Source organism: Salmo trutta, chromosome 5 (genome assembly GCF_901001165.1).
Source record: "Salmo trutta chromosome 5, fSalTru1.1, whole genome shotgun sequence".
NCBI lineage: Eukaryota > Metazoa > Chordata > Actinopteri > Salmoniformes > Salmonidae > Salmo > Salmo trutta.
This window is the reverse complement of record NC_042961.1, coordinates 26,906,969-26,922,868: the sequence shown is the minus strand read 5'-3', so window position 1 is coordinate 26,922,868 and position 15,900 is coordinate 26,906,969. Positions and strand designations below refer to the sequence as shown.

The window sequence follows — 15,900 nt, the reverse complement described above, 5'->3', positions numbered from 1 at the left end:
GCCACTGTACATACACACACAATTATTTCTTTTTTTTAAACATAAGCCTATTCAATATTACTCAAATTAAAAACAGTTCTGTAGCAATGTTTGTGTCATAGGCTATAGGCCCAATACATTATCACTGCATATTGGCTATGCTTGAATTGCCCTGCCAATGTTGTTCTTCTCAGACCATTATGAAATTAAATATATTTTTTAAATTAGGTATATGATCACACTGGCAATGGATAATTTGTTGTATCATTTGTGAGGCTCAGCTAAGTTAGCATAATCATTTACTTTCTTGTGGACTGATGGCCTACATCTGACGGAAGGGAGGAAGCAGCGGTGAGGCTGCCTCTCACCGGACTCAACGTCCCTCTGTCGTCAACTGAGAAAAGGGGACAGTCTTCTAGCTCATGGCAAAACTCAAGTAACACTCCATTATTTCTGCTTCATTCAGCAATTCATGTTGTTTTGCCTATGACCAGACAGAATGAAATATTCCTCGATATTAAAAAAAGACAGGCCGCTAATAACAACAATGCAAGCTTATCCTAACTCTTTGCTATGTACTCATTCGTTGCAGCTGCAGTGCTGGTTGTAGCGTGTGGAAGTAGAGAAAACGCACGTTATGGCTTATGAAGGTGTTGAACAAAGTGTTGACAGTGCGGAACAACTTACACAAAAACAGCAGCTCTTTGCTGTATTTGTCGAGTCGCTCTCTAGTCATGGTTTTAAATGTTTAGAAATCTCACAGTAGGCTTGTCAGCTTTGCTGTCTGTTTGAGGCTTCTTTTTACAGTCTATGGCTCAAGGAAACTGTGCAGACAGTGATCTGAGCTATCTGATTGGCCAGCAGTAGGCCTACAGGTGCACTTGATTTGTTCTCTGGGCCTGCCCGGTAGGCAGAGTTCCACCTTGAGACACATGAAATGGTTAAAAATGGGAACACTGCCTTCCCAACGCTAGGGCTGCTGAATCAAGTGCACCTACCACCAACAGCGCAAAACAAATACAAAAAAAATAGGAACGCAAAGCTTTATCGTTGTTTTTTTTTTTACAGATATGTTTAGTGATAGACTAGGAATGCCTTGGAGATCGACCGGTTAGTGACCACTGTTATAGTGAATTAAATTCAGACACCCCAGGACACGGTAGGTTGGAATGCTACAAGACACACCTCATCAGAGACAAAATCTCCAAAACGGTCCAGAGCAAAGACACAGAGCAGCCGGATGACCACATCCTCCAGCCACTCCTGGTGGTGCCGCGCCATCTGGAAACGGTCAAAGGTCAGACATTATTGTGATCAAATCCATTATAGGTAAACTGAAATATTTATGTTTGGTTTGAATGAAGGTTGCATAGAGAGAAGAGTCAGATACAGTACCTGTTCTGCAGTGCTTCCCACCAGCTTCCCTCCTCCAGCGCCTTGAGACTTGAGGATCTCCCTGAGGCCTGTGCCTGCTCCGTGACGAATCTGGACACAGAGACAAACAATCAGAGCACTAGTAGCTGCACAGCTCATTTTAGCGCCCATTGTGTTATACATTGGAGCCTTAAAAGAACAATACACTGAACAAAAATGCAAAAACGCAACATTTAAAGTGTTGGTCCCATGTTTCATGAGCTGAACTAAAAAAGATCACAGAAATGTTTCATAGGAACAAAAAGCTAATTTCTTTACAATTTTGTTTACTTTCCTGTTTGTGCACATTTCTCCTTTGCCAATATAAGCCATCCACTTGACAGATGTGGCATATCAAGAAAATGAATAAACAGGATGATCATTCAGGTGCACCTTGTGCTGAGGACAATAAAAGGCCACTAAAATGTGCAGTTGTGTCACAACACAATGCCACAAATGTCAAGTTGAGGGAGCACGCAATTGGCATGCTGATAGCAGAAATGTCCAAGAGAGCTGTTGACAGAGAATTGTTAATTTCTCTGCCATAAGCCGCCTACATCGTTTTAGAGAATTTGGCAGTAAGTCTAACCGGCCTCACAACCGCAGACCACGTGTAACAACGCCAGCCCAGGATCGCCACATCAACCATCGTCACCTGCAGGATTGTCAGACCAGCCACCCAGGCAGCTGATGAAACCGTGGGTTTGCGCAACCTAAGTATTTCTGCACAAACTGTTAGAAAGTCTCAGGGAAGCTCATCTGGGTGCTCGATATAATCACCAGGGTTTTGACCTGAATGCAGATCAGCATTGTAACCGACTTCAGTGAGCAAACGCTCACCTTCAATGGCCACTGGCAAAGTGTGCTCCCAGTTTCAACTGTACCACTCAGATGGCAGACAGCGGGTATTGCGTTGTTTGGGCGAGAGGTTTGGTGATTGTGAACATAAGCTACGGACAATAAACACAATGTGCATTCAAATGACCATCAATAAAAAATGCAAGACATACAGTAACGAGATCCTGACGCCCCTTGTTGTGCCATTAATCCGCCACCATCTCATGTTTCAGCATGATAATGCAAGGGCCCATGTCGCAAGGATCTGTACACAATTCCTGGAAGCTGCATACTCAGACATGTCACCCATTGAGCATGTTCGGGATGCTTTGGATTGACGTGTACGACAGTGTGTTCCAGTTCACACCAATATCCAGCAACTTCGCATAGTCATTGAAGAGTAGGATAACATTCCACAGGCCACAATCAACAGCCTGATCAAATCTATATGAAGGAGCTGTGCCGCGCTGCATGAGGCAAATGGTGGTCCAACAGATATTGACTTGTTTTTCGGATCCACACCCCTACTTTTATTTTTTTTATTTTTAAGGCATCTGTAACCAGATTTATATCTGTATTCCCAGTCATGTGAAATCCATAGATTAGGCCCTAATAAATGTATTTAAATTGACCGAGTTCCTTATATGAACTGTAACTCAGTAAAATCCTTTCACATTTTTGTATGCATGTAATAGCGCCGGCTGCTGTTTTACATGCCCTTAAGCAACCGTGCTATTTTGTGTGTTGTCACATTATTTGTAACTTGTTTTTTACATAATGTTGCTGCTACCGTCTCTTATGACCGAAAATAGCTTCTGGATATTACAACAGCGATTAATCACCTCAAACTGGACGAAGGATATACTGCTTCTCCGAGACCAGGCCCAAATCCCTGTCATTCGCGTGGAAACACAGAAATACAGGGGGCGGAAATAGGGGTGCCTTGTTAGACTTCAAAAGGCGAGTGGGTATTCCGCCTCAACCATACGTTCTATTGCCTAACGTGCAATCACTGGAAAATAAACTAGATGATTTCCGTTCGAGACTATCCTACCAAAGGGACATTAAAAAGCTGTAATAGCTTATGTTTCACCGAGTCGTGGCTGAAAAACGACGCGGATAATATACATTTGGCTAGGTTTTCCGTGCATCGGCAGGACAGAACAGTCTCGTAAGACGAGGGGCGGGGGTCTATTTTTCAATAACAGCTGGTGCAATGTCAAATATTAAGGAAGTCTCAAGGTATTGCTCAACTGAAGTAGATTACCTCATGATAAACCGTAGAACTGTCTATATTTTTCGTAGCCGTCTACTTAACACCACAAACCGATGCTGGCACCAAGACCGCTTTCAAGGAGAACAAGAAAATGCTCATCCAGAAGCGGCGCTCCTAGTGGCCTGGGACTTTAATGTAGGCAAACTTAAATTAATTTGACCTGATTTCTACTAAAATGTCACATGTGCGAGGGAGAAATAATAATAATAAAAAAACACCTCTAGACCATCTTTAATCTACACAGAGATGCATACAAACCGCTCCCTCCATCTAGCAAATCTGATCATAATTCTATCCTCCTGATTCCTGCTTAACAGCAAAAACTAAAGCAGGAAGTGGTCAAATGACAGATGCTACAGGACAGTTTTGCTAGCACAGACTGGAATATGTTCCGGGACTCACCCAATGGCATTGAGGAGTATAACACCTCAGTCACCGGCTTCATCAATAAGTGCATCGATGACGTCGTCGCCACAGTGACCGTACGTAAATATCCCAACCAGAAGCCATGGATTACAGGCAACATCCGCACCGAGCTAAAGAATAGAGCTGCCGTTTCAAAGGATTAGGACACTGATCCGGACGCTTATAAGAAATCTCGCTATGCCCACAGACGAACAACCAAACAGGCAAAGAGTCAATACAGGACTAAGACTGACTCCTACTACACCAGCTCTGATGCTTGTCGGATGTGGCAGGGCTTGCAAACTATTGCGGACTACAAAAAGGAAACCAAGACATGAGCTGCCCAGTGACACGAGCTAAATGCCTTTTATGCTCACTTTGACGCAAGCAACACTGAAGCATGCATGAGTGCACCAGCTGTTCCGGACGACTGATCATGCTCTCCGTAGCCAATGTGAGCAAGACCTTTAAACTGGTCAACATTCACAAGGCTGCGGAGCCAGATGGATTACCAGGACCGTGTATTCCGAGCATGCAATGACGAACTAGCAAGTGTCTTCGCTGATATTTTCAACATCTCGATGACCGAGTCTGTAATACCAACATGTTTCAAGCAGACCACCATAGTCCCTGTGCCCAAGAAAGTGAAAGTAACTTGCCTAAATGACTACCGGCCTGTAGCACTCACGTCTGTAGCCATGAAGTGCTTTGAAAGGCTGGTCATGGCTCACATCAACACCATTATCCCAGAAACCCTACACCCACTCCAATTCGCATACTGCCCCAACAGAGCCACAGATGACGTAATCTCAATAGCATGCCACACTGCCCTTTCCCACCTGGACAAAAGAAACACTTATGTGAAAATGCTGTTCATTGACTACAGCTCAGCGTTCAACACTATAGTGCCCTCAAAGCTCATCACTAAGCTAAGGACACTGGGACTAAACACCCCCCTCTGCAACTGGATCCAGGACTTCCTGACGGGCCGCCCACAGGTGGTAAGTGTAGGCAACAACAACTAACACGGGGGGCCCCTCAGGGGTGCGTGCTTAGTCCCATCCTGTACTCCCTGTTCACCCACGACTGCGTGGACAAGCACGACTCCAACACCATCATTAAGTTTGCTGCCACCCAGGATCCTTAAGCTTCCTGACACCCAAGACCAGTTAAAAGTGGTCTTCAATCTATGAAACACATGTGGCATCATGTAGTAAAAAAATAAAGATGTGTTAAATCAAAATTGATTTTAGATTCTTCAAAGTAGCCACCCTTTACCTTGACAGCTTTGCCCACCCTTGGCATTCTCTCAACCAGCTTCACCTGGAATGCTTTTCCAACAGTCTTGAAGGAGTTCCCACATATGGGGAGTACTTGTTTGCTGCTTTTCCTTCACTCTGCTGTCTAACTCATCCCAAACCATCTCAATTGGGTTCAGGTCAGGTGATTGTGGAGGTCAGGTCATCTGATGCAGCACTCCATTCCTCTCATTCTTGGTCAAATAACCCTTACACAGCCTGGTGTTGTTTGGGGTCATTATCCTGTTGAAAACCAAAATGATAGAGGGACTAAGAGCAAACCAGGTGGGATGGCGTATCGCTGCAGAATGTTGTGGTAGCCATGCTGGTTAAGTGTGCCTTGAAGTCTAAATAAAATCAGTGACATTGTCACCAGCAAAGCACCGTCACACCTCCTCCATGCTTCACAGTGGTAACCACACAGGCGGAGATCATCCATTCATCTGCGTCTCAAAGACTTGGTCTTCCTTTCCTATGGCGGTCCTCAAGTGATCCAGTTTCATCGTAGGGCTTGGTGTTCGTGACTGCACTTGAAGAAACTTTCAAAGTTCTTGACATTTTCAGGATTAAGACAAAGGTCAGTCAAAGTAATGGACTGTCGTTTCTCTTTGCTTATTTGGGTTGTTTATGCCATATAGACTTGGTCTTTCACCAAATAGGGCCATCTTTTGTATACCACCCCTACCATGTCACAGCACAACTGATTGGCTCAAACACATTGAGGAAAGAAATTCCACAAATTAACAAGGCACACATGTTAATTGAAATGCATTCCAGGTGACTACCTCATGAAGCTGGTTCAGAGAATGCCAAGAGTGTGCAAAGCTGTCATATAGGCAAAGGGAGGCTACTTTGAAGAACTTCAAATATATTTTGATACGTTTAAAACATTTTTGGTTACTACATGTTCCATATGTTATTTCATAGTTTTGATGTCTTCACTATTACGCTACAATGTAGAAAATAGGCTAAATAAAGAAAAACCCTGGAATGAGTAGGTGTGTCCAAACTAGTTTTAGTAAATATTTTCTTAACTCCATTTCTTGAACTGCATTGTTGGTTAAGGGCTCGTAAATAAGCATTTCACGGTAAGGTCGACACTTTGTATTTGGGGGATATGACAAATACAATATTATTTGATGTTGCGTTTATATTTTTGTTCAGTGTACATAAAGAGCTGTAGGATTGCAGATTACTTGAACAGGTCTGCTAAGACTACGAAGGTCATTACCTCCCATGAGGGGTTGAAGAGGTCATTACAGAGCTCATCACAGAAGCTCTCCAGGGGCCACTCCTGGGTCTGGGAAAAAAAAGCACAAGATGAATCAGAACTTCTCTTCAATGTTTGGACAAAGACACTAATTTCTTAACTATCCAGTCTGTTTTTCAAACACCTAGTAAATTAATTCTCAAGTTCTGTGTAAAATAGTTTACTTCAACCGTATTCTTTAACGGAGCTTTATCCTTGCTGACCAATCTCCTACCTCTTCCAAGAGACTGGAGTTGTCTGGAACGTTATCGATTAAGACCTTATGCTCCGTTGACGGTTGTTCGATGACTACGTTACTAGTTTTCCTGTGCTTCTCCTCAGGCTCCCCCTCAAAACTGTCATTACTGCAGGAAGAAAAATATTGATCTGTGATTTGATTTCCCAACTCAGTAATCCAATTAAAAAAAAGACCTGCAGATGGAAACCAAAGACCGAAACACCTGGGTCGTGTTCATTAGTGCAAATGTAAATGGTGCATTTCTTACTGGACAAGCCTTCCCCTTAGTTTCAGAACCGTTTGTTCATTTTGGTGCCTAATGAACACAAAGCTTTGGAAGAAATAGGTCATACCTTCTCTCGTTGGGATCCATGTCTCTAGATCGTTGCTTTGCCACTAGCTTGGCCATCCTCTTAGCCTTGTTCTTCTGTCGGTTGCTCATGCCTGGTCGAAACTCTGAGTCTATTATCTCTGCCGCCTGCATGGGCTGAAAAAATATCAATTTCAACTGAACATGAGTTTATATTGATAAAACAAAACAATGTTAGCTTATTACTTTACTGAAAAGTTATAGACATCTTAAGATGGGCGTCATTCATTCCAGACCAAAGAGAGAGATTGTTCCTCAGACAGTGAGCATAATGTTGTGTTTTCTTCTAACAGTGACAAATATTTATAAATAAAATGTGCACAGATCACATGCTTAAGTGAAGAGAGCACATAATGACTTGACGCCTCACACGCTGAAAGGTGCAGGCCAGATAAGATGTTGGATCATGAACTCATCAACAGCATCCTGAGTCGCCTCCTCACTGTTGACGTTGAGACTGGTGTTTTGTGGGTACTATTTAATGAAGCTGCCAGTTGAAGACTTGAGAAGTCAGTTTCTCAAACTAGACACTCTAATGTACTTGTCCTCTTGCTCAGTTGTGCACCGGGGCCTCCCACTCCTTTTTCTATTCTGGTTAGAGCCAGTTTGCGCTGTTCTGTGAAGGGAGTAGTACACAGCGTTGTACCAGATCTTTAGTTTCTTGGCAATTTCTCGCATGGAATAGCCTTCATTTCTCAGAACAAGAATATACTGACGAGTGTCAGAAGAAAGATCTTTGTTTCTGGCCATTTTCAGCCTGTAATCGAACTCAAATGCTGATGCTCCAGATACTCAACTAGTCTAAAGAAGGACAGTTTATTGCAAAAGGGTTTTCTAATGATCAATTAGCATTTTAAAATTATAAACTTGGATTAGCTAACACAACGTGCCATTGGAACACAGGAGTGATGGTTACTGATAATGGACCTCTGTACGCCTATATAGATATTCCATTAAAAACATAATCTGCCGTTTCCAGCTACAATAGTCATTTACAACATTAACAATGTCTACACTGTATTTCTGATCAATTTGATGTTATTTTAAAAATAAGGACATTTCTAAGCGACCCTAAACTTTTGAACGGTAGTGTACATATGAGAAAGCTCAAGTCTACCTATCCATTGATGTAAATACGCTGTATGATTCCCAGTTCGTCAACTAGATAGCAGTAGGTGATCACATGACGTCTCTTGGCCACTTGCGCCTGGTTTGGGTAGTTAGGCACTTGCTAGGTTTCCATCAAATTGGTGACAGAGTTTCATGCAAATATTCTAAAATCTGTGCATTTCCCACCAGACATGAGTTCATCCAATTTACTTCTTGCGGATAAAAGGATGTGAGTGATGACGTAGCGCACATAAAATAATTGTCAATGTACCGAAAGTGAAATGGGTTTCCACCGCATTTAACTCTACTGATGGTTGTCAGAAAGAATATATTTTATATAGCAATGTTGCACGCTATACCGAAACGGCTGTACTTTTCCGATACTAGAACATAAAAAAAAAAATTATAAAAAAAGTTTGGTAGCCGAATGTTACTTTCGGTACTTCTGTCAAATGTGTTTCATGGATCAACTCGGTCTGTCAGTGCAGCGGATGTACCCCTTAGTGCGAAAAGCAGGGCCTGCACTGTGAGTCTGGGTTGCGGCATGTTAACGTCTGTGCAGCATGAATGGGGAGCTAACACTTGAATAATGCGACACGGCATGTAGACATTTTGAAATTGTTAATTACACTGCAAAACATGTCAGGAACTCTTTACAGTGCAAGATGATATCAGTAGCTTCCAGCTTTGTAGGCTAACTTTTCTTGTTAGCTTACAGCTGAAGCTATCATCAATTTACTATCCTGGTAATTTGTGTGATAAAATGCAAACCATAACGCAAAATATGCTGATTTCAAAGCTGATGACCACCAAAACATTATTTATTCCCTTAAAGGCATCGCTCTTACATTTCTCCCAAAGATTATCTATTGCCTCAGCAAACTGACTCCGGGACGTCCCCCCCTTACCTCGTAAATTACATCATTACTGGTTAAAGAAACAGTGTGCACTTTTATCAAATAAGCTACTTCTATGCAAATGTTATTGATCCATACAATAAAATAAGTCCCAAATGGAAGGGAAACAGATCGTTTGTCATCTGTAACCTCATGAAATCGACCAAAACAAGCTCAAACTCAATGCATGCACACACTCCTATTGAACACGCATTTATGTGAATAGGCCTAGGCTACATATTGATTTACCCAGTTCGTCAATAGAGAATGACCATTGTTATATACTGAGATTGTTTTTACCAAAGTCAATTTGATTGTATGATTGATTCATTAATGCATACATGGCTGTCTCTGAAAAATGTTGACGTAAAAAACAAAATGTCAAACATATTGTTATTGAACTCAAAAGACGCCCAACAATTGAATAGAGCAGTAGCTGAGTTTATGTCTGGATCAAGTGCCATTCTGTGACTTTGGTTAATATGCGTTCTCTTTGTATTGAGTATCGTGATGTATCAAGAATTGTGATACTAGACCTGGTATCAAAGTTAAAATTCTGGTTTTGGCATCTTTGCCTTTGTGCCATAATGCAGCTCAGATATTACGACTGACTACGTATCAACCATTATGTAACTATCAGTACAGTCTAGTGAGTCTACTATCAGGATAACTGTCCATTTTCTGACATCCTATCCATTGTGAGTATTCAACTTGATTTCGAGAGAGGAGAATAGATCTCCAACATAAATGTGAATAACTGTCACTCATTGGCCCCAAGGGGGTCCTTGTTTCCTCAATGTCTCTCTAAGCTCATTGGAGGAGGTCGTCTGAGGGAGGGACCTTGGATCCTATCCTCTAGTGAGCTTAGAGAGGCATTGAGAAAACAAGGATGGAGGAAGCAAGCACTTCACTTCCGGTCCGGAGCGAGCAGTCGCACTTCGCTTCGCTCCACAGGTAATATTACACTTCTTTACATTACAACGGTTTGGTTTGTTTGATCTGAGCAATTTTTCTTAGCTATCAAAGATAATTGTGTAGTTTAGAGTAATTAGAGTAATTATCGAGGCTAGCTATTTTTTCGTCCTCCTAACGTAGTCAACACTGCTAGCTGCTAGCTAGTCAACACTGCTAGCTAGTCAACACTGCTAGCTAGCCAACCTAGCCAACCTCTACCGACTAGCAGCACTGTAGAAACTATTACATTACAACGGAACGACTTGATTAGTGTAGTGTTAGTTAGCTAGCTACATAGTTGGCTTTGCTGTCTTTGTATCTAAGATAATTGTGTAGTTTAGAGTAATTATCGAGGCTAGCTAGCCTTGTCCTGACTCCAGACTTAGTCAACACACCTAGTCATCAAACCCACTGCTAGCTAGTGGGTTTGCTAGCTAGCCAACCGTTACCGACTAGCAGCGCTGTAGATACTAATACATTACAACGGAACGATTTGACTAGTGCAGTGTTAGCTAGCTAGCTACATAGTTGTCTTTGTCATAGCTTGATAATTGTGTAGTTTAGTAATTATCGAGGTTAGCTAGCCAGCTATTTCCGTCCCCCGCGACGCCATTGTTCCATACCTAGCCAACTATTACCGATGAGCAGCATTGTAGAAACTAAATACATTACAAAGGAACGTCTTGATTAGTGTTATGTTAGCTAGCTACAAAGTTGCTTTTGTATAATAGCCAACCTCTACCGACTAGCAGCACTGTAGAAACTATCACATTACAACGGAACGACTTGATCAGTGTAGTGTTAGTGTTAGTTAGCTAGCATTTGTCATTTTAGTCAATAAGATTTTCGCAACGTAGGCTTAACTTTCTGAACATTCGAGACGTGTAGTCCACTTGTCATTCCAATCTCCTTTGCATTAGCGTAGCCTCTTCTGTAGCTTGTCAACTATGTGTCTGTCTATCCCTGTTCTCTCCCCTCTGCACAGGCCATACAAACGCGTCACACCGCGTGGCCGCTGCCACTCTAACCTGGTGGTCCCAGCGCGCACGACCCACGTGGAGTTCCAGGTCTCCGGCAGCCTCTGGAACTGCCGGTCTGCGGCCAACAAGGCTGAGTTCATCTCAGCCTATGCTACCCTCCAGTCCCTAGACTTCCTGGCGCTGACGGAAACATGGATTACCACAGATAACACTGCTACTCCTACTGCTCTCTCCTCGTCTGCCCACGTGTTCTCGCATACCCCTAGAGCATCGAGCCAGCGGGGTGGTGGCACTGGAATCCTCATCTCTCCCAAGTGGACATTCTCTCTTTCTCCCCTGACCCATCTGTCTATCTCCTCATTTGAATTCCATGCTGTCACAGTTACCAGCCCTTTCAAGCTTAACATCCTTATCATTTATCGCCCTCCAGGTTCCCTTGGAGAGTTCATCAATGAGCTTGACGCCTTGATAAGTTCCTTTCCTGAGGATGGCTCACCTCTCACAGTTCTGGGTGACTTTATCCTCCCCACGTCTACCTTTGACTCATTCCTCTCTGCCTCCTTTCCACTCCTCTCCTCTTTTGACCTCACCCTCTCACCTTCCCCCCCTACTCACAAGGCAGGCAATATGCTTGACCTCATCTTTACTAGATGCTGTTCTTCCACTAATCTCATTGCAACTCCCCTCCAAGTCTCCGACCACTACCTTATATCCTTTTCCCTCTCATCCAACACTTCTCACTCTGCCCCTACTCGGATGGTATTGCGCCGTCCCAACCTTCGCTCTCTCTCTCCCGCTACTCTCTCCTCTTCCATCCTATCATCTCTTCCCTCTGCTCAAACCTTCTCCAACCTATCTCCTGATTCTGCCTCCTCAACCCTCCTCTCCTCCCTTTCTGCATCCTTTGATTTTCTCTGTCCCCTATCCTCCAGGCCGGCTCGGTCCTCCCCTCCTGCTCCGTGGCTCGACGACTCACTGCGAGCTCACAGAACAGGGCTCCGGGCAGCCGAGCGGAAATGGAGGAAAACTCGCCTCCCTGCGGACCTGGCATCCTTTCACTCCCTCCTCTCTACATTTTCCTCTTCTGTCTCTGCTGCTAAAGCCACTTTCTACCACTCTAAATTCCAAGCATCTGCCTCTAACCCTAGGAAGCTCTTTGCTACCTTCTCCTCCCTCCTGAATCCTCCTCCCTCTCTGCGGATGACTTCGTCAACCATTTTGAAAAGAAGGTTGATGACATCCGATCCTCGTTTGCTAAGTCAAACGACACCGCTGGTCCTGCTCACACTGCCCTACCCTGTGCTTTGACCTCTTTCTCCCCCCTCTCTCCAGATGAAATCTCGCGTCTTGTGACGGCCGGCCGCCCAACAACCTGCCCACTTGACCCTATCCCCTCTCTTCTCCAGACCATTTCCGGTGACCTTCTCCCCTACCTCACCTCGCTCATCAACTCATCATTGACCGCTGGCTACGTCCCTTCCGTCTTCAAGAGAGCGAGAGTTGCACCCCTTCTGAAAAAACCTACACTCGATCCCTCCGATGTCAACAACTACAGACCAGTATCCCTTCTTTCTTTTCTCTCCAAAACTCTTGAACGTGCCGTCCTTGGCCAGCTCTCCTGCTATCTCTCTCAGAATGACCTTCTTGATCCTAATCAGTCAGGTTTCAAGACTGGGCATTCAACTGAGACTGCTCTTCTCTGTGTCACGGAGGCTCTCCGCACTGCTAAAGCTAACTCTCTCTCCTCTGCTCTCATCCTTCTAGACCTATCTGCTGCCTTTGATACTGAACCATCAGATCCTCCTCTCCACCCTCTCCGAGCTGGGCATCTCCGGCGCGGCCCACGCTTGGATTGCGTCCTACCTGACAGGTCACTCCTACCAGGTGGCGTGGCGAGAATCTGTCTCCGCACCACGCGCTCTCACCACTGGTGTCCCCCAGGGCTCTGTTCTAGGCCCTCTCCTATTCTCACTATACACCAAGTCACTTGGCTCTGTCATATCCTCACATGGTCTTTCCTATCATTGCTACGCAGACGACACACAATTAATCTTCTCCTTTCCCCTTTCTGATAACCAGGTGGCGAATCGCATCTCTGCATGTCTGGCAGACATATCAGTGTGGATGACGGATCACCACCTCAAGCTGAACCTCGGCAAGACGGAGCTGCCCATGATCTCACCATCACGGTTGACAACTCCCTTGTGTCCTCCTCCCAGAGTGCTAAGAAACTTGGCGTGACCCTGGACAACACCCTGTCGTTCTCCACTAACATCAAGGCGGTGACCCGATCCTGTAGGTTCATGCTCTACAACATTCGCAGAGTACGACCCTGCCTCACACAGGAAGCGGCGCAGGTCCTAGTCCAGGCACTTGTCATCTCCCGTCTGGATTACTGCAACTCGCTGTTGGCTGGGCTCCCTGCCTGTGCCATTAAACCCCTACAACTCATCCAGAACGCCGCAGCCCGTCTGGTGTTCAACCTTCCCAAGTTCTCTCACGTCACCCCGCTCCTCCGCTCTCTCCACTGGCTCCCAGTTGAAGCTTGCATCCGCTACAAGTCCATGGTGCTTGCCTACGGAGCTGTGAGGGGAACGGCACCTCCGTACCTTCAGGCTCTGATCAGGCCCTACACCCAAACAAGGGCACTGCATTCATCCACCTCTGGCCTGCTCGCCTCCCTACCTCTGAGGAAGCACAGTTCCCGCTCAGCCCAGTCAAAACTGTTCGCTGCACTGGCACCCCAATGGTGGAACAAGCTCCCTCACGATGCCAGGACAGCGGAGTGAATCACCACCTTCCGGAGACACCTGAAACCCCACCTCTTTAAGGAATACCTGGGATAGGATAAAGTAATCCTTCTAACCCCCCCCCCCCCCCCCTAAAAGATTTAGATGCACTATTGTAAAGTGGTTGTTCCACTGGATATCATAAGGTGAATGCACCAATTTGTAAGTCGCTCTGGATAAGAGCGTCTGCTAAATGACTTAAATGTAATGTAAATGGATTTGACAGCTTGTAACGTTTTCAAACAGTATGAGCCAAAGCATGTTGTCAGGACCTACTCCAATGTCTTCCTACCGGACGTCCCAGTCAGACAAGCTACAGCATGCGTCTTTCCAAGTTTGGTTACGCATAGTCAGGTAATAATTGGTCAAAAATATACCTGGCAATGCTGTTCGGTGCTGAAAGAAGCACCAAGCTTCTAAGCCCGGCTTCACACACCGAGTACGGTTACATGCACACAATGTGATTATTGTGGATAGTCATAATATAATAGTTTGATTACATGATTTGAGAGAAGAACGATTTCACTAATAATCCAGTTTACATGGACACATCTGAAATCAGGCTACCTGATGGCAGACAATCGCTAATCAAAATAAGCGACCATGTTATTTTTGGGAAGCATATTGGATTCGGAGTTCGGACCTATAAAGTTGTGAGAACTACTTCTAAAGACACATACATTTATTCAGTTGTCACTAACTCACTACACTCGTGCTAAAGAGGGAGGATCGCACGGCTGGTGCTACCCCATGTGCAGATCAAAGACACAGCTGAAATGCCAATTAAGGCGTTTACCTGTACCTAAAAATTCTAAAAATTACTCAGAAAACAACTGGTTTTCTGAGTAAATTTTCACCTTACGCTGATTATGATGAGCAGAGTAAGGTGTTCACATGACTATTGCATAATCTGCATACTGCTATAATCAGTTTAATATAGAATTATTACTGTGCATGTAAATGTACTCAGTCTGCCACCGATGTGACCTGGATTAACCTATACTTAGCTTTCTAAGTTAATGGGAAAGGATAGTAGCCTGCACTTGATGCTACCTGGGATGAGTTCAGTAGTGAGAAAATGCTTTGCGGGAGGGATTACATGGATATATCCAATAAGAAATGCTTATTTTCCGTTGCAAAATATATAGCCTAATGAACACGATCCTGGTATCAAGCTTCATAGGATGCTGTTCAAAGTTGAAAGGAATTACTGACTCCATAATTTGGAGCTCAACATACAGCAGTAGCGTAACGGAGGAGAGTTGGAAATTGCGGTAGTGTGACTGACTCACCACGTGATTGCCGGAGCTGGAGCAGGGTTCAGAGCCCCTCTCTCCCTGTCCCTGGGCCATAGGGCCACTCGGCGTGCAGGTGTACTGGGTGTCCAGGTCCTCGTCGTTGAACAGCTCCATCGTGTCCATGCCGATGGCGGCACCCATGTCCAGTCCCAGCTTCCTCTGCAGCAGCTTCCTCTGGCGGGCCAGACGCTCTTTAGGGTCCACCTCACCTGGCAGGGGAGAGCGCAGAGCTAGTGTATGGTGCTTGTAGAAAAGACCAACTCTGGAGAAACTCCCATTTTATGTAGAGAACACAGGGACACTTATGGCAGGCTTCCCAGACACAGATTAAGCCCCTAGTCCTGGATGTTGTGTGTATTAGACCAGGACTAATGCGTGTCCCTGAAACCAGCCCTTAAGGTATAAGTGAAGGCTTCATTCTGCATGTTCCTGTATTTAGGGGACGTAAGTAGGGCGGTAGACTGACAGGAAGGCAAGTGAACTAGAGATCAGTGTTGATTAACAGCAGGTCAGGTAAACTGTACCTTCACAGGCTGCAGCCAAAATATATCAAAGAGGCACGCAAGTCACTCTGGACTAGTGTAGCAAAGCACAAAAACATGAACTGTCACAGGACATACAGAGTAGTGAATACTAGGAGGACCATGGCTGGGGAAACAAAATAAAAACATGTATTATTAAGTGGAGACAAAAAGGACAAAGACTGGAGCCGTTTGAATTCAAATTGTATTCGAACTTGTCACTTGGATCACTACATCGTCATGTAAAAGAAAACTTAGAGGATACAGATCCAATGGTCTAAAGGAAA

General features: G+C 44.6%; 1 protein-coding gene across 2 annotated transcripts in view; it reads right to left on the bottom strand.

The window, feature by feature from the left end:
- The window catches only part of LOC115193967 (TATA-binding protein-associated factor 172), a 74,024-nt gene that overhangs the window by 54,035 nt on the left and 4,089 nt on the right, over positions 1–15,900 (bottom strand). For both annotated transcript variants that reach the window (XM_029753140.1, XM_029753141.1), the window contains exons 5-10: positions 15,087–15,301; positions 7,049–7,182; positions 6,693–6,822; positions 6,440–6,508; positions 1,375–1,464; positions 1,165–1,260 (exon numbers count right to left, since the gene is read on the bottom strand). In XM_029753140.1, coding sequence (XP_029609000.1) covers positions 1,165–1,260; positions 1,375–1,464; positions 6,440–6,508; positions 6,693–6,822; positions 7,049–7,182; positions 15,087–15,301 — 734 coding nt within the window. The remainder of the gene's footprint in view (positions 1–1,164; positions 1,261–1,374; positions 1,465–6,439; positions 6,509–6,692; positions 6,823–7,048; positions 7,183–15,086; positions 15,302–15,900) is intronic.